Below are 22,436 nucleotides of genomic sequence, written 5' to 3' on the forward strand. Positions count from 1 at the left end.
TTTGGTTTAGCTCTCTCACTCTCACCCCCACCAAAATGTAAAACTCTTCCAGCAGGCTTTGCTTCTATTGTTTCAAATGCCATATATATATATATATATATATATATATATATATATATATATGTTGAAGGCACCAATCAGTTCAATATGTGGCATAGGGTCTTCCTTTATCAGTTTTATGCAGCCATGGGAGAGTGGAAACACACAATTTAGCATCTCTGAACATGTTTTCTACTAAGATACAGGTTGGGGAGCATTAAAACATGGAGCTATAATTCCTTTGTCACAATCAAAGTAGTTCACAATAACTTGGAGCAACTAAAAACTGTTCCAGCTAAAAAAATGCAATTGAGTCTGAAATAAATGAATAAATAAATAAAGTATATCCCATGTTAGTTATGCTGTGAGTAGACTCATAGAAGTCAAGCAACTCAAATCTACTTGGATTATTGCCTTAGTTGGATATTACCCAATGAAACAACTAATTTATTTCTTATCTAATACATATCAACAGTATTTTAAAGAAATATTTGGTTGAAAAAAACAGACGCATCTCTTACCTACATACACATTCCAGAACTCCTCCTAATAAGAAAACAGCAGATTTTATTTACAACAATACTGTATAGCAGTTCTTCCAACAGCAGCAGCAGCAGCAGCAGCTCTTCCCATAATCTGGCCATGTTAGAGCTCCAGTGCCTTACTTCACTCTAGCTGTGACCGCTGTCCCAGAAGCACAGGTGTACCTGTTACTTTGGATCCCTACTCACCCCAATGAGATAGTCTTCAAACAGACTCAGCAGAACCCATCAAGAAATGTAGACCCACTTGACGAGAACCCGCTCGCCATCCGTAAATAGTCAGTCTCACGCCAAAATGGGTTGCAGAAATCTGGCCGCAGCTCCGCTCTAGAAGCTGCTGTAGCACAGCCTTTATTGTGTGTCCACGAAAAGATACAAATTCAAGGAGAGAGCTTTGCCTCAGTCAGCAGATAGAAGACAATACAATGCATTAGTCTCATGTTCTCACACCAGACCACGTATTTGATCATGCTATGCTTACGTGGGCCAATCATCGGGCCGCATGAGCTCTCCACGCATTCATCATGCTCCAAGCAATGCTTTCTGCTATGAAATCATCCTTGCAATAATGAACTTTTGCCCATGCTCTTATGGACAAATGACCATATTCCCACACCCACTGGTTAATTTTCAGACCACATATTCATTGGGCAGCAGTGCCGCTTCTGTGATCCACCTTAGGTCAGGCTGTGACCCAACTGAGGACCAGTATAGACAGGCCAACAGTATAGACAAAGTATGCCAATTAAGGACATATTTCAGTCCTCTGCCAACTTCTGCTACAGCCTGCCGCCTAGCATAATGGAACTGCTTAAGCCACCTGAACTGATCTAGCAAACAGTACTAACGTTGTGTTGTAATGTAACCCACCTTGGGACCTTAGGTGGGAGGGCGGGTAGATTAAGAAGAATACTGTGTCAAGTATCAGCAAGAGCTGTGCATATATTCACAACTTCAAACAGATCTGGGATTATTTGCAAAAAATAATTGCATTTGGTTTAATAGTAACAATTGACTGCCATTACCAAATACAAAAAGAAAAGAAGCATTAGCTAACTGAGAGACAATATTGCACTACCTGGACTAAGGCAACTTGAGGGAGGGTTGCTATTTCAGAGTTCCCCCTTTATCACTTGCCGATTCCCCTCTTTCCTACCTGTGGAATTTATTTATTACCTTTACTCTTGTCTTTCTGGCTTGTTGAGCAGATGGCCATAATTTATGATATGTAAGGGTGAAACAGACCACTCATTTAAGAGTCTGAGAATTATAAGGGGTTGGAATTAAATAAATGGCTTCTGGCCATTCAGTGCGTTGAACAAAATATTTGAGTTTATTATGAAGTGTGAGAGGAGCATAAAGTATTAGAGGGGAAGAAGAGAAATGCAATGTAAAGGTGTGGATTGATGCTTTTCTTTTTTTCCTCTTTTGATAAGCAGAAAACCTTTCTTCCAATGCTATGATTCTAGTTTCATAGTAAAATTGGCACGTAAATAAACAAGATGATGTGTTGCAAGAAAGAAGGTAGCTGCTGTATTGTTAATTTTGTTTCATCACTGTAATGTTTGTAACACTCTAATATTTCTTTCTTTCTTTTTTTGAATTAATTTTTTATTAATTTTTCAAACAAATAACAAAAACTCAACAAAACAGACAAAAGAAAAGGAAAAAACAAATAAGGCACGTAACAATTAAATCCATGTGACTTTAAATTCCTCATTTCATACCCTTCTTTCCTTTGACTTCCCCATGCCTCCCCTTCCTTGCATCCTTGTTTAATGATTCTTTAGCAACCCTTAGGTCCATTATCTTAATTCCCTTTCATAAAATTTCCTTTAATTTTTAACACTCTAATATTTCTAATAAGTATGCCACATCAGTGTTAAGTTCCTGTTTTTCTTAACTCACCATAGCTTCTATGCCTGAAGTGTCCTTAATACCTTGTTACCTACACTGTTAACATTCTTAATATTTCTAATGATTTTAATGGCTTATGTTTTTGGTCTTGACCGTTCTATATCTTATGAACAACCACTGTATCTCAGATCTTTTTGTACAGTAATAAAAATAATAGAAATATGTTAATAAAATATTAATAAAGGAATCAGCTGCTGCACACATATATGTAAACATGGGAAACGTATCATTTAAGATGCAATATAAAAACAGGGCCAACCACACACTACTGAGTGCACCTTCACAACAGAGATGTCAGAGTGGTATTAATCAACAGTCTTGTCCATTCCTGCTTGTCCACTCCCTTTTTCATTACTATTACCCACAATTCCCCCCTCCTCTGCTTTGTCTAGGACAGGGATGGGGAGCCTGCAGAATGATGTCAATGGACTACAATTCCCATCATCTCTTACCATTGACATTGCTGGCTGGGACTAATGGGAGTTGGATTCCAACAACGTCTGTACAGTCACAGATTCCTCATTCCTGGCTTAGGGAGAGAGATATGGAGAGATATGGCTGGGTTCCAGTTTGTTCTCCAGCTGGAGGAAGAAATAGTAGGGAGGAAGAGGGGAAAATAGCACATGGAGAGAACACTAGGGTATTGCAGGAGTAAAAAGGTAAAGGGACCCCTGACCATTAGGTCCAGTCATGACTGACACTGGGGTTGTGGCACTCATCTCACTTTATTGGCCGAGGGAGCCAGCGTACAGCTTCCAGGTCATGTGGCCAGCATGACTAAGCTGCTTCTGGCGAACCAGAGCAGCGCATGGGAACACCGTTTACCTTCCCGCTGGAGTGGTACCTATTTATCTACTTGCACTTTGATGTGCTTTCGAACTGCTAGGTTGGCAGGAGCAGGCACCGAGCAACAGGAGCTCACCCCATCGCGGGGATTCGAACCGCTGACCTTCTGATCGGCAAGTCCTAGGCTCTGTGGTTTAACCCACAGTGCCACCCACGTCCTTTAGGAAGCTGTTAAATGCAGCTGACAGTTCCATTGTGAAGGCACGGCTGGTAGAACATAGCTGTCGGCCCTGCTTTGATCTTGCTCCAGAGGACAGAGGACAGAAAGCAGCAGTCATATGAAGGCAAAGCAAACACATAGGCCAGCTTTGTCCTTACAGTTTTCTCTTGGTTTTCAAAGGCTTCTCTGGCTTCTTCCTTGGAGCACCTCTCTTCCATGCACTCCCTTTCAATGTTTCCCTGCCTAAACTCCTCAAAAGGAGAATTGGCACGCTTTACTCGTTCCAAAAAATTGTTTGCCTTTTTATCCTGCAGAAACACTAAAGAAAAAACAGGAAAAAAACAACAACAACCAACACATGTCTCGTATGCAAATTTCAAAACACATTACGGAAAACTGTTTTGCATTTATAGATAAATGTTGCACATGGTTTCACGTCTCTGCTTGTGATAGAAAGCACACCGTGGTTCTTTCTCTGTCTCTTTCCGTCTCATGTGCATGTTGTATGAGGTAGCATCCACAGGGCAAGTGATTCAGTTCTTAGGCTAGACCGTCTGGCTATGGAGTGAAGATAAGCCACCCAGTGCTTGTGGTGGCTGCTGCTCCCTAGAGGAGGTTGACTTACTTCGCTTCCAGCCTTCTCATATTTCACTTGGGGGGGAAAGGAGAAAGCCACTCCCATTTTGCAGCTGAAAACAGCAAGCTCATCCCAAACCCAGCACACCCACTGCATTTCAAGTGGCATTTGCAATTGTTGTACACACCAGAGTGGGAGGAGGGAATGTATTCACTTGATGCACACTACCTGTTGGGTTTTTGCACCCCTTGCAACCCGCTCCCCGTCTGCGCATGTGCTGTAATCCCTGCACGAGCAATGGCTTTCTCAAATGCATACACCTCAGCTTAGCTGTGAAGTGAAATTGGCTTAAGTTTTCCTTTTGAATTGAAACTGGAAATTGAATTGAGAACACATCAAACAGCAGGACTGCTCAAGAACCTACAGGATAACTCTGCATGGCAGGTAACACCATGTGTACACAGATCAAAAAGGGAGGTGGTGTGGGTGCACTGGAACCAGAGGAAACAGCAATGTGTACACAGCTTTAGTTGCTCCCACAGCAGTAAAGTCCCTCTGAAACCTCCCACAATCATTGGATGCTCTCTTTCCATACAGCATGGGGTGAAGAAACAGGTGGCATAATAGCCTGTAGTTGCAGGGTGGGTGGCTAACACAGGCATCAGGAGACTTCCCTGGTCTATGTCTCAGGAATTCTAAAAATTCCTACTTAGACCACCATACTGGATTTCACTACATGCCACGAAGATGTGGAAGTAAAATCCATCATTCTGGGATTGCCACTCTGCACATCTTGTAAGCAGTCACTTTCCGCAGGCATCACCTTGTTGCTTTCAAAATTGCACACACTCCATCTTTTTTGTCATTTGCTCCTTTCAGGGTCTGTAGTCTGTTGATGCTCTGTTGACTCTCTCTCACCAACTCCCTGGGCTCTGCCTCTAAAGCCTGATGGCCAAACACAAAGCTCTGGCCTTATCTTTGGTTCTTCCTCTTTCCCCACCCCTCACCCCCCAAATCATTGCAGAAATCTACCGATTCATCTGCAAAATCTCAGCTAAAACCTCAGCTGCATGCTCTGGTCATCTCCCACCTTGACTGTTCCAGCTGTTTTCTCTGGCTTACACCTTTCATACCTTTTCCCTCTCAACTCTATCCCTCAATTTCCACTGCCCAACTTATTCACTTCTCCTATCACCCTGAAAATTCCTCCTCTGAAGTTTTCAATTGCATGGAGGAGGAAGCAGGTAGGTGAGGAAAGGCTTGTTTTGCCTGCACATCTGCTGTTATGCTAATAATTATCAGCCACCTCCCCCAGCATTTAAGTTGCACATCAAGTGCAAAGCTGCACTTAACATCATGTTGTTTGGTCCCCTAAACTGGTGGCCATCACTACATCGTGTGTGGAGTGAATTCCATAATTTTAACTACCTGTGGTGTGAATAAATACTACCTTTTGCCTGACCTATTCCCTGCCAACCATTGAGGACTCCTGAAAAGAGTTTTATGAAGACCCAAAATGGGGCGGTATCATTTTTTCCACTAGATGCTATTGTTTCCGTGCCCCTAGTCCCATCCCATATCGGCCACTTCAGTTCCCATGGTAGCCAAAGCACATGAAGAAATACAGATCATCATTCAACTGGGCCGATTGCATGTGATGTACACTATAATCCTAAGCAACCGTACTCAACAGTGGGTTACAGTTAAATTAACATGGCTTGCTTCCATGCCCAACCAAGTGTTTACTAACAGGGTGTTAACATTCATAAAGCCTATATTGCTTTTGCTGATGACATAAAAAGGAATTTAAAACACCAAAGCCAGCTACTTGTTTAAAAATATCGTTCTAGATTGCCAGTGGGGTCCTGTTATATTGTACGTGAAGTTTTTATGAAGTTATGCTGTTCATAGCAGCATTGGTGTGTTTGAGAGAACCTGAAGGAGCGTCTCCACCCCCATCATTCTGCCCGGACGCTGAGGTCCAGCGCCAAGGGCCTTCTGCCGGTTCCCTCATTGCGAGAAGCAAAGCTACAGGGAACCAGGCAGAGGGCCTTCTCGGTAGTGGAACGCCCTCCCATCAGATGTCAAAGCGATAGACAACTACCTGACATTCAGAAAACATCTTAAGGCAGCCCTGTTCAGGGAAGTTTTTAATGTGTGACATTTTAATGTATTTTTAATCTTTGTTGGAAGCCGCCCAGAGTGGCTGGGGAAACCCAGCCAGATGGGCGGGGTACAAATAAATTATTATTATTATAAGCATATTAAATTTATTACCACAACTTCATTGATCTGTGAAATGTTATGATACCCCCCCACAACTAAAACCAGGTGCATTTCTTCATTTCATAGAAACATTACTTCCACTATCATTCTCACCGTTTCTTGTTCATTAACTCCTTCTGCGTCACACTTTTTATTTTTCTGGGAACAATATTAGATATATGTTTCTGCCTTCCTCATCTGAAACATTTATTTGCTATATAAAGGCTCTTTCCCTTGTCATGTACATCATTTTCTCTCCCATCACCCCTGTAGCTGAAAGAGAAGGTATTTTAAATCCATTTAAATCACATTGAAAGCAACACTCCCCAAAAAAGAATTTTGGGAACTGTGGTTCCTCAATGCATCGTAGCTCTGTGATGGGTAATCTATAGTTTCCAGGATTATTTGGGGGGGGGGAGTGCTTTAAAAGTATGGTGCATATGCAGCCTAGAAATTAATTCCCACACCATACATAGGCAAACAAGATGCATTATACTGTATAATATACTGAGACCCTTTTGGTGGAGAAGACTTCTCCTAATTTGTGGCCCTTACTTTCTTCCTACGCACAAAGGAAAAATAATAATTCTTATTCGAAATAAATGAAAGCAATTGCAAGGAGAGAGAGAGAGAAATTATTTAAGGCTCTCTTACCATTTCTTTCTGCCTTCAGGAAACTTGACAGAGAAGTGAGAATCAGAATGAGGAACAGCTGGCTAGCCATGATGCCTATCGGTGGAAAAACAACACACTGTTCTACTGCAGGGGCTAGTCGTGAATAAGGTTCAAACAGCACACTTCCTGTTACTGGGCTGCACCTCTTATCACACATAACAAATGGGGTTGTGTTTGGATACGGAGTCTCCAAATTATTGTGCTGAATGATAAGACATCCTGGTCTTTTCCAAGTAAGGTCATAAGAGGCAGAGTAAAGGCAAAACGGTGCCCTGGATGCTTCAGAAAGCAGCTTCCCTTGCTTTTCTCCTCAGAGGCACAGAGGAAGTGTGTCTGTAAGTCAAAAGCTGATTACATTTACGGAAATAAGCCCTCTGTTCACAAAAAAATTCAAAACAAATCCATTTGGGCAATTTGTTCCTAATGAAGTCTCTTCCCCCCCCCTTTCCAAAAAACATTTTGTCATGGGTGTTCCTTTTGCAGTATCTGAACAAGAAAGTAAGAGAGAAGAAGTGAAATGCATATATTAGGGGTGAAGGTGCCTAAAAATGAATTACGTTAGTGAAAATAATATTCAAACATGCTTGCAAAAATGCGCACCTTAGGTCAAAACTGCACACGAAAGCTTGGTTACTAGGAGGTATTTGCACTAAAATGCTGAATAATTTTCTTTCTTTCTTTAAAATTGCAAGCTGTTGCAGAAATGTGGAGAACTGAATTTAAGATGGGAAAAGTAAGCAACCGAGAGAACCATAATTGACATATCCTTTCATCCGTACTCCTCATTGGGAAGGTGGCCCCAAGGTGACCCTCTGATCATTTTGGTTGCTCTTCTCTGCACCTTAAATCAGGTGCATGTGCATATTGGTTAACTCAGTCTAACCTACCTCACAGGGTTGTTGAAAGCGTAAGAGCAGGGATGGGAATGTACATAGAATTCACAAACCATGTAGAGAGAAAGGAACAAAGCCAAGACAGCATCCCCTATCACTTTAAATACTTTGCCTTATGCAAACTGAATTATGCGTGTCCACTCTCTTTTGTACTGAAACTTTTAAGAATGCAAGAATCAAATCGAATTCTTATTTTTCTTGTTGTAAGTGAAAAATGTTAAAGATTACACTACGATTATAAATAGTATATGAAGAATAAACTTGTGAAAATGAATAAAAGTAAGTGTTAATTCAGTATATAGCCTTTAATTGATATACGATGCTCGAAGAATGCTGAAAAACAAGTGTCAAAAAAAACCCAAGGAAAGTGCTAATGAAGGCTGCAATGCTGTATACATTTATCTGTGATTAAATCCCATTGAACTCAATAGGCCTTAATTCTGAGAGGGTGTAAGTACAACTGCAGTGCTAGAGGTATTCTGCATGTGATTGTTTAGCCACCCAATGTATTCTACGACATTGGTGTAAACTCCGTATGTTCCCATTGCCGCACAGCCTTTACCCCAGCTCACGATCCCTGTTAGAAACCACGTGTTCCTGTACTCAGTGGCGTGAGGCCCACCACTGTCACCTTCACAAGCGTCTCGACTCCCATCAAGGTATCCTGCGCAGAACATGTTCTTTGTAATATTTAAGTTAGTGTGCTGAGCACATTCTTTCCTATGCATTTTGACGAGTCTCACTTGCATAAGTGTGGCTGACGAAGCCCCGCCTTCTAAGAGACGCCCCCATCCACTCACTGTGGAGTATTCAATGAAGCTCAGCACATCTGCAGCAAACCGTTGCTGAGGCAAACATATGGGCACCACGTAATCTGTGAAATTGACAGGTGTCGCTAACTGCAACAAGGCAATGTCATTTTCAACTTTTTTGGGAGAGTACTTTTCATGGATTATGATTTTAGCAACTCTTCTTTCCTGTTCACCTTCTTCTTCCTGGTCTATCCTGTATTTACCTGGAAAAGCAGGAACATTTGTTAAGCAACGGGTATCAGATTTCTTAATAGCACAGATCTCAGAGTCGAGCCAGGTCTTTAGGCTCATCTTCAGAGAGGATTAATAGCACAAAGACTGTCCTTATTTTGGGGTCACACACTGGCAAAGTTAGGTTGTGCAATTATAGCTGATTGGGAGGTTTTGCATCAAAGAACCCACTTTCCCAAGACTGGACATTTTGTAAAGCGACAGGAAAATGTGCTGGAATGTGTGGAATAACATTAGTTTTGATGCATCATCATCATCATCCAATTTCCATGCAAACTAATCAAAATAATTTGTTATTCTGTAGTCTAATCTCCCTGGAAACAAATCAGGATGACCACTCAACAAACAGGTTGTCTGGAAGCACTGCATGGTCATTAATGGTTATATTTTTGATTATTTTCTTGTTACATGGCATAATAATTTCCCATTATTGAACCTCCAGCAGGTACTCTTCCCCAGAGCAATTATTTCCTTCCCTGGGACCTCATTCTCCCTGACAGCAGGGAGAATGTGACACATTCACTGTGGGAATGGGACACAGCTGTAACATCCCTGAAGGCCTTATCTGCCAGCTTCTCTGCATCTTTTAGCTTTTCCAGGTCTGCCACTTTGGTCTCAATGGAACAAATACATTCCCAGGGAGCCAGGAACTCACTGCACCTTGGAGAAGCCCGTGACCTCTGTCCAACAGGCACAAAACACTGGAAAGCCTTGATTCCCCTGCTGGCATTCTACCGGCATAATATTTTATTTAGTTTAAGCTACCTTACTATAAAATTTTAAAAGATGATGCTGTTAAGGTGCTACACTCAATATGCCAGCAAGTTTGGAAAACTCAGCAGTGGCCAGAAGATTGGAGAAGATCAGTCTACATCCCAATCCCAAAGAAGGGCAGTGCCAAAGAATGCTCCAACTATCGCACAATTGCACTAATTTCTCACGCTAGCAAGGTTATGCTTAAAATTCTACAAGGAAGGCTCAAGCAGTATGTGGACCGAGAACTCCCAGAAGTGCAAGCTGGATTTAGAAGAGGCAGAGGAACCAGAGACCAAATTGCAAACATGCGCTGGATTATGGAGAAAGCTAGAGAGTTCCAGAAAGACATTTACTTCTGCTTCATTGACTATGCAAAAGCCTTTGACTGTGTCGACCATGGCAAACTATGGCAAGTTCTTAAAGAAATGGGAGTGCCTGATCACCTCATCTGTCTCCTGAGAAATCTCTATGTGGGACAAGAAGCTACAGTTAGAACTGGATATGGAACAACTGACTGGTTCAAAATTGGGAAAGGAGTACGACAAGGCTGCATTTTGTCTCCCTGCTTATTTAACTTATATTCAGAATTCATCATGCGAAAGGCTGGGCTGGATGAATCCCTAGCCGGAATTAAGATTGCCGGAAGAAATATCAACAACCTCAGATATGCAGATGACACAACCTTGATGGCAGAAAGTGAGGAGGAATTAAAGAACCTTTTATTGAGGGTGAAAGAGGAGAGTGCAAAATATGGTCTGAAGCTCAACATCAAAAAAACGAAGATCATGGCTACTGGTCCCATCACCTCCTGGCAAATAGAAGGGGAAGAAATGGAGGCAGTGAGAGATTTTACTTTCTTGGGCTCCATGATCACTGCAGATGGTGACAGCAGCCACGAAATTAAAAGACGCCTGCTTCTTGGGAGAAGGGCAATGACAGGCCTAGACAGCATCTTGAGAAGTAGAGACATCACCTTGCCAACAAAGGTCCGTATAGTTAAAGCTATGGTTTTCCCAGTAGTGATGTATGGAAGTGAGAGCTGGACCATAAAGAAGGCTGATCGCCGAAGAATTGATGCTTTTGAATTATGGTGCTGGAGGAGACTCTTGAGAGTCCCATGGACTGCAAGAAGATCAAACCTCTCCGTTCTGAAGGAAATCAGCCCTGAGTGCTCACTGGAAGGACAGATTGTGAAGCTGAGGCTCCAGTACTTTGGCCACCTCATGAGAAGAGAAGACTCCCTGGAGAAGACCCTGATGTTGGGAAAGATGGAGGGCACAAGGAGAAGGGGGCGACAGAGGACGAGATGGTTGGATAGTGTTTTCGAGGTTACCAGCATGGGTCTGACCAGGCTGCGGGGGGCAGTGGAGGACAGGAGTGCCTGGCGTTCTCTGGTCCATGGGGTCACGAAGAGTCGGACACGACTAAACGACTAAACAACAACAACACCTTACTGAGAGTTTGGATTTTATGTCAAGGAAAGGAAGGGCATAATGGAATGCCCTGGTCTCCTCACAGATGGATTCATATTACAGACTGTGTTTTTAGAAGCGGAATGTGTCACACTGATCAGATTCCGATGTCCAAATATTTATGCTGACAGTCTTACTTGATCTACATACCCAGTGATCCAGTTATTGGCCATTTGAGCTCCCTGCATGGCATAGCACTCAATAATGTTTGTTTGTTTTTTTTTATTATTATTATTATTATTATTATTATTATTATTATTATCATCTTGTACCTCCTTCTCCACTTTACCAGGGAAGCTTGTTCCAACTGTCCAACCATATGGATCAAGCTTTATGTAGTTTCAGCACAGCATAATTGCAAGCATCTCTTTACTAAGTTTATCTTCTCAATTCTACTGAGGACTGTACTCACCCAGCTTTATCCTGAGTGTTTCGCGGCGTGTTTGTGAGAAGCAGTGGGCTGCAGTAACTACCCATGACGGAGCAATCAGAACGCCTCCACACCTGTGCATTTGACCTTCTATCATGAGAGCCTGAAAATACAACAACCATCACTGCAAAACCCTTTACAAGAAACATGATTTGCTTGGCATTTATGAAGGAACTGTCAACACATCTACCGGTAATGTGTTCAACTGAATGGAATGGCTAGGTTGTTTAAATGACACTTAAAATTTTGGGGAACTGAAATAATCAGAAGGCTGGAGCAACTTCTCCAAATGAGGGAAAGTTACAATGTTTGTGGGAAACAAACAGATGAGTAAGGAGGGGTGTGACTGACTACAAATGTATGTAAGGTGTGGAAAAAGTAGGGAGAAAGATGTTTCTATCTCTCTTTCTCTCATAATACTAGAACCCTAGGAGCATCAAATGAAGTTGGATGGCAGCAGATTTAAGACAGGCAAAAAAAAATAGTCCTTTAAAAAACAGCTTTAAAAGGCGATTCAGCATAGTTAAACTACGGAATTTGCCAACAGAACATGTAGCGATGGCTACCAATTTAGGCATCTTTAAAATGAGATTAGACGAACTCCTGAAAGATAAATTGTGATAGCTATGTACTACCACCAGAATCAGATGTTTTCAACACCTCTGAATACTCAATTGCTTGGAGATAACTGCAGGAGAACATCCTGTTGCTCTCATCTCTAGCTTGTGGGCTTTCAGGGATCTGGTCGGCCACTGCAGGAAATAGGATGCTGAAACTGACAGGCCTTGTTCTGACCCAGCAGGGCTCTTATGTCCTTATGGCCAAGGAGAGCACCTGAGATACCAAAGCAAAGGCAAGGGTCTAGGCATCCTAAGAGTGGTTACAAAACTTAGTACGTAGGGGGAGAGCTGAGTGAACAGCATCTATGCTTGTCTTTTTTCTGCCCCCAGAGCTATTAGCAGCTTTGGACAGTGGGAGGTGAGAGGTGGTTTACACTGTGTAAAGGTGCCAAGTTAAGAATTCTTTCCCAGAGAACTACACACCGAATATCAAAAGCAAAACAAACAGCACACATATCTTTGGGTTTGACCTCCATTCAAGCACATTACACGTTAGGCTTTTCTGTTCCTGTGCAAAAAAAGCAAAAAATAAAATAAAAAAGCACATTTGTGCATGTTCTCCCTCAAGGTTGCGCTTCCCAACATTCAAAATACAACTTCTTGCTCATGTTTCTTACCCCTGCCCACACCTCATGAATAGGTGTGCTGTTTGACTGCTGTGCAAAGAATGTGTTGTTACTATTCCTATTATCAGTCTAATTTTTATAACTTTTTCAAAAATGATTTTTTTTTTTAGTATAAAGTATCAGTATAGGAATGGTTGTCTAGCCATTTAAAAAACAAGACAAGCTTCTCCTGTCTGCACTGAACACCTTGCAATGTTTTACCACTTTGTGAATGTTATGTTGGAGGTTTTGTTTGGATATTGTTTTGTCTCTTTTGAAATGTAGGGATCTGGCACAGTTTTCTTTCCCACTAATGCACCGTGCAGTGTATGGAAAGTCAAGAGGAACCTGTTTGTGCCCCTCCCTCATTTCAGTGTTTCTGATGCAAAGATAGACAGACAGACAGACAGAGAATTGTACTAAAGTTACTTGAAGACTCACCTGCCATGGGCATTCACCTTGAGGACAGGTATAACCACCTACAATTCTTCCCTGTCGGTTCTCCCTTTTTTTGGCCAGAAGTGGTATTTTCCCACAAGGATAATCAACTGCAAAAAGATGTAGCTTTTGTTATGCATGAAACATGATTATGAACCTTTCTCCACTTCTGGGTTCGGTCTGTATCACAAAATGCCAGTAAATAATATTTTGAAACATACAGTTGAGCTTTCAGACTATAATACTGTGACCATGTTTTTAAGCGCAACTTTCCAATCTTCTGTTATTAACTACTATGAAATACATGAGACACGGGTGGCGCTGTGGTTAAACCACTGTGCCGCTTGGGCTTGCCGATCGAAAGGTCGGTGGTTCGAATCCCTGCAACAGGGTGAGCTCCCGTTGTTCAGTCCCAGCTCCTGCCAACCTAGCAGTTCAAAAGCACACAGTGCAATAGATAAATAGGTACCGCTCCGGCAGGAAGGTAAACGGCGTTTCCGTGCGCTGCTCTGGTTTCATCAGAAGTGGCTTAGTTATGCTGGCCACATGACCCGGAAAAACTGTCTGCGGAAGCGGACAAATGCCAGCTCCCTTGGTCTGTAAAGCGAGATGAGCGCTGCAACCCCAGAGTCATTCGCAACTGGAGTTAATGGTCAGGGGTCCCTTACCCTTTCCCTTTCCTATTAAAAAAGCTCATTCTCAGGTGGGAGTTTTGTATTGTGAAATCCTTTAAATCCACTGATTGAATGCATTGAAAGAGTGTGACATGCAATTCTTTTTTTAATTTCTGTGCCTCATTCCCAACAGGCTGTTACAGTCACATCTGGCCTAGTCAACAAACCAGTTAAGCGGGAGTAGTTGGACTGAAACTGATGCATATATCCCAGCAAAGTCACAATCTGCACTCCAGACACAAGTTCTGTACTGCTGCGGCATGACAGATATCCATGCAGTACAGTGGTACCTCGGGTTACATACGCTTCAGGTTACATATGCTTCAGGTTACAGACTCCGCTAACCCAGAAATAGTACCTCGGGTTAAGAACTTTGCTTCAGGATGAGAACAGAAATAGTGTTCTGCCAACGCGGCGGCAGCAGGAGGCCCCATTAGCTAAAGTGGTTAAAGCTAAAATTTCAGGTTAACCTGAGGTACCACTGTATAGTTACTGAAAATGGAGAACAGGACAGTAGAGCACCTGCCACGTTTAATCCCCAATATCTCCAGGAAGGAGAAAGGCCCATCTGAAATCCTGGAGAGCTGCTGCCAGTCTGTGTGGACACTATTGAGCTATGTGAATCAATGGTCTGACTCAGCATAAAGCATTTTCCTTGCACTGCCAGTAGTTATATCCTGGGAACAATGACGTTAAAATTGGTTTAGCTGGATTAGTATTTGAAGCCCTAAAGTAAATATTTCAGTTTGTAAACTAGTAAAGATACAACTGCTAAGTGGGAAAGAACAATTTTATCTGAATGGGGTATAGCAAGGAATCTTTTTTTCTGCCCTTGTATTTTAGCCTACCATTTTATTTTAAATTAAAATTGCAAGATTATTTTTTTAAAAAAGATTTTTAAATATTCTCTGGCATCTATCAGGACATGGATGTAAACTGAAATACAACTGGTGTGGCGATGTGTTCTATACCTTACCTTCTGGGATACAAGATTCTTTATCACTTCCCAGCCTATATCCCTCTGCACAGAAACACTGTCGTACTGCATTTGGGATATCGATGCAATAATGCTCACAATTGCCGTTGTCATAAATGCACTTCAGTCTGGTTTCTGGGCCTAAATATATGAGAACATATTAATTCACCAAATGCCTTGCAAAAGACCTGCAGAATTATATTCTAAATGTTATAGAGATAGATAGATAGACAGATAGATAGATGATAGATAGATGATAGATAGATAGATAGATAGATAGATAGATAGATAGATAGATAGATGATATAGATAGATGGATGATAGGAATATCTTACCAATTTCACAGTTTCTGCCCTCATAATCTTCAGGACAGTAACAATTGTACTTCTTGTACTCATCATGACAAGTCCCACCATTCTGACAAGGGTTGGAGTCACACTCATTAGCATCTATGAAAACACTCAGGTGTCAGCAAAAATTCTAGGAAGAGCTCCAATAGCAAATTTTCTTTTAGCATGAGTCGGCTTACCTGTGTATTGTTTCCAGAATTCCATCTGAGTAGAAAAGGACAGAGATACAGGAGAAATAATCAAAATGAGCATAAAAACGGCAATATCTAAGTAAAACAGCATCTACACTATACAGTAACAGTTTGGGAAAAGTCATCTACTAACCTTCAAAATACTAGTTTACTTCTGGGTTTACTTGTAACTTCCCTATTTTTGAACCAAGAATTGCTTCTTAAATTGGCTGATCCCACTCAGACACTCCCCAGTATCACAGATGGGGCTTTTCTGTCTGCTCTGTTAATTTCACCTGCAATAGGTTCTTTTTTGGTGATGCAAAAGCCAATTGGGCGTGTGTTCTTTCGCTTAATGTTTCACAAGGAAATTATAAATGCCGTGCCCAGTATTTCAAATTGAGTCCCATCAGATGCAACATAGGAAATGGTACGTTGAACACCACATGTTGTTCATGTACTGTATGTACATTTATTACATTTACGTGTGTTTGTACAAGAGATATGATGCACTTCAGAGATCTATCCCCAAGGCCTGGCAAAGACTGAAGAATCTCAGATCTATCAACTCCCACTAATGCATTTAAAACAAGTCATCTCCAAAACCAAACATCTCTCACCAAAGGCAGAACAGGTATTTTACCAGACACAAGAACCAGACTGAACCTTTTTGCTATTATACAGTATCAGAACTGGCAGATTCTCCTCCAAACAAGAAGTTGCAAATCACATTCAAATTGGCAAGCTACACTTTGTACTTGCAATCAGGGTCTGCAGTTCTGGTTTGGAGGGTGAGCACAACCCACAGTTTGCTGGTTTGGATTTGGAAGGGAATTGGAGTGAGCAAGGGGATTAGGGAGGAAAAGCATGAAGCCAGTGGTTCCTCATGTAATGTCAAACCATGGTTCAGTTTGTTATAAACCATTGATTCTAATACAGATTTGGCAAATGTCATCAAAATGGAAAGACGCCCTTCCATTACTTCACATTACTTACAGTCCTTTCCCTATCTTTGTAGATTTCTCTGGCTTCCTCAAATGAACATTTCTCTTCCATGCATTCTCGTTCCAGCGATCCCACTTTCAACTCTTCAAAGATGGTGTTGGCTCTCTTATTCCTTTGTAGCACACTGCTTGCTTCCTCATGCTTTAAGAAGACTTTAAAAACAAACAAACAAATCATTGGCTTTCTGCCTCCGCAAACCACAGTTATTAGGGATATCTCCACAGATGAGAAAAGCAGGGAATGGAACTAAACCGAGATTACTGTATTGTATGTCCATTTTGGAGAGTATAAAATTCATTCTGTGGGGGGATTTTGTGTGGATCAGTGTCCCCTGGTCTCCAGGTTGCCGTTTCTCAGCTCAACAATTCCTTCTTGCCCTCATTTGCTTTCACTGCTACTGTATTTCACCTTACTGGTGGTAGCAACCCATATGACTTTTGTCAAGGGTATCATAAAGCTATGTTGGTAAACTGTGCTTTTTTCCAAGACAAAAAGGTAGAGGCATGTTGAGGCTGCTCAGCTGAGGCAAGGGGAGCCTTCCATGCCTCAGATGAGCAGCTTAATGAGCCCCCACTGCGCCTCTCGGGCTCACGTGAGCCAGAGCATCTGGGGCTTGCTCAGCTGAAGCACAGCTTTCCCACATGTCAGCTGTTTGTTGGGGGGCTGAAGAGACTCAGAAAAGCCCTGCTACACCTGTGGTTCACAAGGAGACTGTTATGTGCTGAGTTGAATAGGATCCAAAATGCAGCAGTCTGATTGGTCCTAGAACAATAGGATTCAGAATTCAGCAGTCTGATTGGTCCGCAGGAGCCACTCAATCCAGCTCCAGGTGGAAGTGATTCCGCAACCTGATTGGCCTACAGGAGAATCCCGGAATTAGCCAATCGCGTGCGGCCCATTGTGTAAATAATGTATATAAAGCAGATATTTGGGGGGAACTTTCATTCCTCACTACTATGAGCTGAATAAAGAGCATGAAATCCACACTTGACTCCAAGTATATTTCAGAGATCTTCTCCGGATCCCTGCAGAGGATGTCCCCTTTGGGCTCCTTGTGAGCCAGAGGCACAGCAGGGCTTTGATGAGGGTGGTCTGGTCTCTCCCCTGACTGTTGGGGGCATTTTGACTGAAAAAAAGCCCTGCTCATACACATCATGTGATCACCACAACCAACCAGGAGAAACAGTTGTGAGGGGAAATGAGGCTGAGGGCAGTGTGGGTGAAATTTGTTTTGAGCAATTTCAAAATAAACATCAAAATTGAGGAATACTTAGCACAGTCCTAGTAGAAATGCTTCAAGCCAGAAAAATACTTCACTGTTCATTGTCTTATGGGGCATTGTAATTTTCTTTTGAGTTACAAAATAACCCTCTCTGTCCAGCCCACAGAGAAACTACTCCCCATCAGATCCGAACGCAGTTTCCAATGAAACATTCAAGAAATATAATTAAAATTAACAAAGTTGACTGCATGGCTCCTTGCATCCAAACAACTGTTAATTAAGAGGCATGTGCATCTTTGTGAGCATGCAATTTCCCCCCAAGTCTATCTTTTTAAGATTAGCTCCTCACTTGAGTGCAAGTGTTCAAATTTACTTCATTAATTCAAAGTCATGAATAGTGGGCTTAAATATAGTGGGGACTGATAGTTAAGTAAGTCATTCTCATAGTAGCCCCACCAAAATAAATGGACTTAAGTAAGTCAAGTCCCTGTATTTCAGTGGGTCTACTCTGAGCATGACTTGTCGGATACAACCCAGCATATCTATATTTCACAAGGTTTCTTTTTCTTTTCCCCCTAAACAAACATCTGTCTGACAAAGAATGTGCACTCTGAAAGCTGACTCTGTGTCAAATAACGAGCTGACTCTATAAAGAAATATTATTCCTGTTATGTTGCATTCAAATAGTTTAGTAACTAAATTGTATTTTTGGATTAAGCAAAAGAAACCCAGGAACAAATATTTACCATCTTTAGCTTTAGTCACATTTTATCCTTCCAGTAAAGAATAACTTAACCTTTATTTTCAATTGATGTGTATCACAAATAATACATAAGTTTGAATAGTTATAGATTATGATTGTAAAGAAGATTAGTCTATAGCTAGACTCACATATCACTTATTTGAGCCAACGTTCACACAACTTGTTTACTAATAATTCACAAAATGTAAAGAATCTCAATTTTTTGTGATTACGGCCCTTCCTCTTTAGCTTTGTGAATGCCAGAAAATTTGCTCCCCCCCAAAAAAAACCTTTCAGTAATTTTGGTAAAATTACTGGTAAAATCCTGAATGTGGAGACAACACAGTGATATAGGTTTCTCTCTTCATGATATTATTCTACAGGTTCTGTTTAAACAAAACAATAACCAACAAAGAGAAAACTACATGGAAGCAATAATTGATAATGGTGGTTTTAGAAATACATAAAAAAGAGTTGGTCAGATTTGCTGCTTTTTTGACCTCTCAGTTTAAAACCTGGTTTTTGATCTATCTGTGAGGCACTGGGGAATTTGGTTAACCATTAAGCTTAGCAGCAGATTTTTCTAAATCATTATGGTAATCACATGAGAAGCTGTGTCACACAAAACAGTTTGGTTTTAGGAAGCTTTAGAAGCCTTTGAATCCTTTCTCAAAAATGCCCTGCACTTTCAATAAGAAAATTACAAGAAAAGGAAATATTTCAACTTTATACATTATGACAGTTTTTTGTGAGTCATACCTGCAGCCGGTGAAAGCGGATACACCAGGAAAAGGAAGAAAAACAGAATGCTGAAGTGACAGGAAATCATGATGAAACCAAAATGCTTGTGTCCCAAATTGTGTGCTGATATTTCAGCAAGATCGCGGTGACCAAAGTTCTGCTGCAATTGCTCCATTCATAGGAGGGGGAAGAGAAACACTTGAAGAGAGAAAACTGAAGCCGTAACAAACCAATTTTCATGGGTGGAAAGATGAACAAACAAGAAAGATCAGATTTAAGTTCAGTTATTTCAGTTTATACCAGGGGTGGGGGAACTTTTTTCAACCCAAGGGCTGCCGTCCCTCATCAGAAACCTCCTGAGGGCCACATGCTGGTGAAAAGTGGGGAGAGGGGCAAAGGTTGTGGAGCAACAGGTGTGACTCTTGCCTTTGCACACCAAAAAGCCAATATATTTCTACATACGCGAACATCCCATACGTATCTCTCAATTCTTCAAAAAGAGGTTTTGTCGTAGTTCGAGGACACATTCCAGCCAGAAAAAAAAGCAGTTGAGGAGACTGCAGAGCCCGACCGCTGAGGGTTTTCGTGTGGGAAAAGAGTGTGTGGACTGGGTAGGGGACTGAATGGCCTAGGAAGAGGGTCGAGGGCTGTGTCCTGGAAAGCTGCATTCAGCCTCTGACCATTAGTTTTCCTACCCCTGAGTAAAGGCCTGCTTTTCTACACAGTGTGAAAGCCAGCTGACAACAGAACCAGCGAAACACAATGAAGAAAATAAAAGTATCTAAAGTGTGTAAACGGTGCTGGAATTAAATCCTAGGAAGTTGAATATATATCCAGACAGAGGGCCTTCTCGGTAGTGGCACCCACCCTGTGGAACACCCTCCCTTCAGATGTGAAGGAAATAGGCAGCTATCCTATCTTTAAAATACATCTGAAGGCAGCCCTGTTTAGGGAAGTTTTTAATATTTAATGCTGTACTGTTTTTAACACTTGATTGGGAGCCGCCCAGAGTGGCTGAGGAAACTCAGCCAGATGGGTGGGGTATAGATAATAAATTAATAATAATAATAATAATAATCCTAATACTCAATTGCATTTTCCTCTCGGGATCAAATCAGTTATTGTTTTGATGCGTTTGATCGCAGGGCCTATTTGGTAATCTGGCACTGTATGTAAAGTAAAATTAGAAGAGTCTTAAGAAAATCGCAGGACACCAAACCGTTAAAACCTCTTAGGCGGCAAATGAGAAAGATAAAACAAGCCTCCTCACAAAAGGAAAGCAAGCATGTGGCCTCCCCACAGGAAATATGGTATACAGCCCTGGGAAGGCCTCTCGCATGTCTCCACCAAAAACACTTCAGATTTGGGTGGGACTCCAGCTCCGGCCCAGTCATGTCACCTTCTTGTGAAGGGGGAAGAGTGGCTCCTTCACTTTTGCCTCTCCACTGCATTCCCAGACGACTGGCCCTGCTGCTCTCCATTCATTGTATTGTATTGTTTTAATTAGTGTTTTTATAGTTGTTTTGATTTTGTGTGGAGTGCCCTACCTGGGTGGATGGAGCAGCCAAGTAATTTCGTTGTCCCCGAGAGGCGGCAATGACAATAAAGATATTATTATTATTATTATTATTATTATTATTATTATTATTCATTGGGGCTGAGCTTTTGCAGTGGGGAGTCTGCTCTGCCAGCGTAGGCATAAAAACAAGCAAGCCCAGGCCTAGCACATGGAAGGGGTTGGGCAGGTCTGTTAAGAAATGGACAAAAAGGGTGTGCCTCACGAGGGCATCACTGCTTTCCTTCCCCTATTTGGCCTTACTCCTTCCAGTCCTTTCTTAGGCCATAAGCTTCCTTTGTCCTCTGCTACAAACTAATTATAGTTTCACCGAGAGGCGCTTGTGTATGTGTGTGTGTAGAAATTTCTTTTTTTTCAGTCATACTGAAACTGTTGGGATAATTCTGCCACCCGTCCCTCCCCCAGGAATATTTGGAGAATCTTCACCGCCTCCCTCATTTTGCCACTCATAAATAGGACGGTGAATTTTGGGGAGCCCATTTTCAACAGGGTCTGGCACTGACCTTGGTGAATGCTGCTTGGTGAATGCTGTCACCTTAATCTAGGAGGAAATGAGGGGCTGCCAATAATAAAAACAATCCCAATTTGTACTTGTATTTCTGTATCACCATTATAACTAACTGGGTCATCAATGTGTCTTTCTTGGTGGTCAGATGTGGGGGACCTACCTGGACAGTATTTTTGAACCTTGCAATTTTGTGATGATGAGATATGCTCCAACATTTCTCTGATGGAAATAGGAATTCAATAATAATAATATTCAATAATAATAATAATAATAATACCCCACAAATCTGATTGGGTTTCACCAGTCACTTGGGGTGATTTCCAACATATATAAAAACACAATAGAGCATTAAACATTAAAAAAAACCTTCCCTATGCAGGGCTGTTATGTCGGGGGGGGGGGTCGTCACATAACTCCATACCCTCCAACATTTTCCTGATAAATATAGGGACGTCCTAAGGAAAAGTGGGACATTATGGGATCAAACCAGAAACAGAGACAGCTTCTGTAAATCTGGCACTGTCCTTGGAAAACATAGACGCTTGGTTTTTTTTTGTATTCATTGCAGATCCTCTAACACAAACCCCGCAATACCTATGCACTTTTGATTTTATCAAATGATTGATTAATCCTTAGATTTGTTCTACAGTTCTAATGAAACATAAACCAAAGAATGTTTCCATTCTACTACTGGAATTTTCTAGGTGGACAGTACAGTATGAACTGGCCTTTCCTTATCTCAAATTCCTATTCCTGGTACGAAATACATTCCTTGCACCAGGCAATGTTAAGTACAGACTATGCTTTGGTTGTCTGGTACCAGGAGTATCTCCTCCCCTCCCCAAATGAAGTTAACGTTAGTCCACAAAAGGTTATGCAATCTTTCATCCGCTTGTCTTTAAGATGCTTTGGTACCTTGCTGATTTTGCTGCTAAACAGATTAACATGGCTACGCTTCCTAAAGTTGGGACAAGGAGCGTATTTGTAATGTGCAGGAGATAGCTACAGTGCAAGGTTATGTTGACAACAGTGGCTTAAAATGGAGTGAGGTTATTCTTCTCCACTGTGTTTCCAGACAGATTAGCACAGAATTGTTCACATCAAGAGGTAGAAAGGGGGATTTCTTCACCACACACACAGAAACCTTTTTTGGGGGGTGTTTCTGCACCCTGCAACCCTACTGTCAACTCTTAT

At 41.6% G+C, this 22,436-nt stretch overlaps 1 protein-coding gene across 1 annotated transcript in view; it reads right to left on the minus strand.

The window, feature by feature from the left end:
• The window catches only part of LOC307213918 (uncharacterized protein), a 33,526-nt gene extending 13,586 nt beyond the window's left edge, over window positions 1–19,940 (minus strand). Inside the window, exons 1-11 of the mRNA XM_079972149.1 lie at window positions 19,177–19,940; window positions 16,445–16,605; window positions 15,458–15,482; window positions 15,264–15,377; window positions 14,929–15,069; window positions 13,282–13,388; window positions 11,598–11,718; window positions 8,354–8,929; window positions 7,001–7,330; window positions 3,663–3,823; window positions 561–585 (exon numbers count right to left, since the gene is read on the minus strand). Coding sequence (XP_079828275.1) covers window positions 561–585; window positions 3,663–3,823; window positions 7,001–7,330; window positions 8,354–8,929; window positions 11,598–11,718; window positions 13,282–13,388; window positions 14,929–15,069; window positions 15,264–15,377; window positions 15,458–15,482; window positions 16,445–16,605; window positions 19,177–19,333 — 1,918 coding nt within the window. The 5' untranslated portion in view covers window positions 19,334–19,940. The remainder of the gene's footprint in view (window positions 1–560; window positions 586–3,662; window positions 3,824–7,000; window positions 7,331–8,353; window positions 8,930–11,597; window positions 11,719–13,281; window positions 13,389–14,928; window positions 15,070–15,263; window positions 15,378–15,457; window positions 15,483–16,444; window positions 16,606–19,176) is intronic.
• Window positions 19,941–22,436: the final 2,496 nt, after the last annotated feature.

This window comes from Podarcis cretensis, assembly GCF_951804945.1.
Source record: "Podarcis cretensis genome assembly, chromosome: 4".
NCBI classification, from domain to species: Eukaryota; Metazoa; Chordata; class Lepidosauria; order Squamata; family Lacertidae; genus Podarcis; species Podarcis cretensis.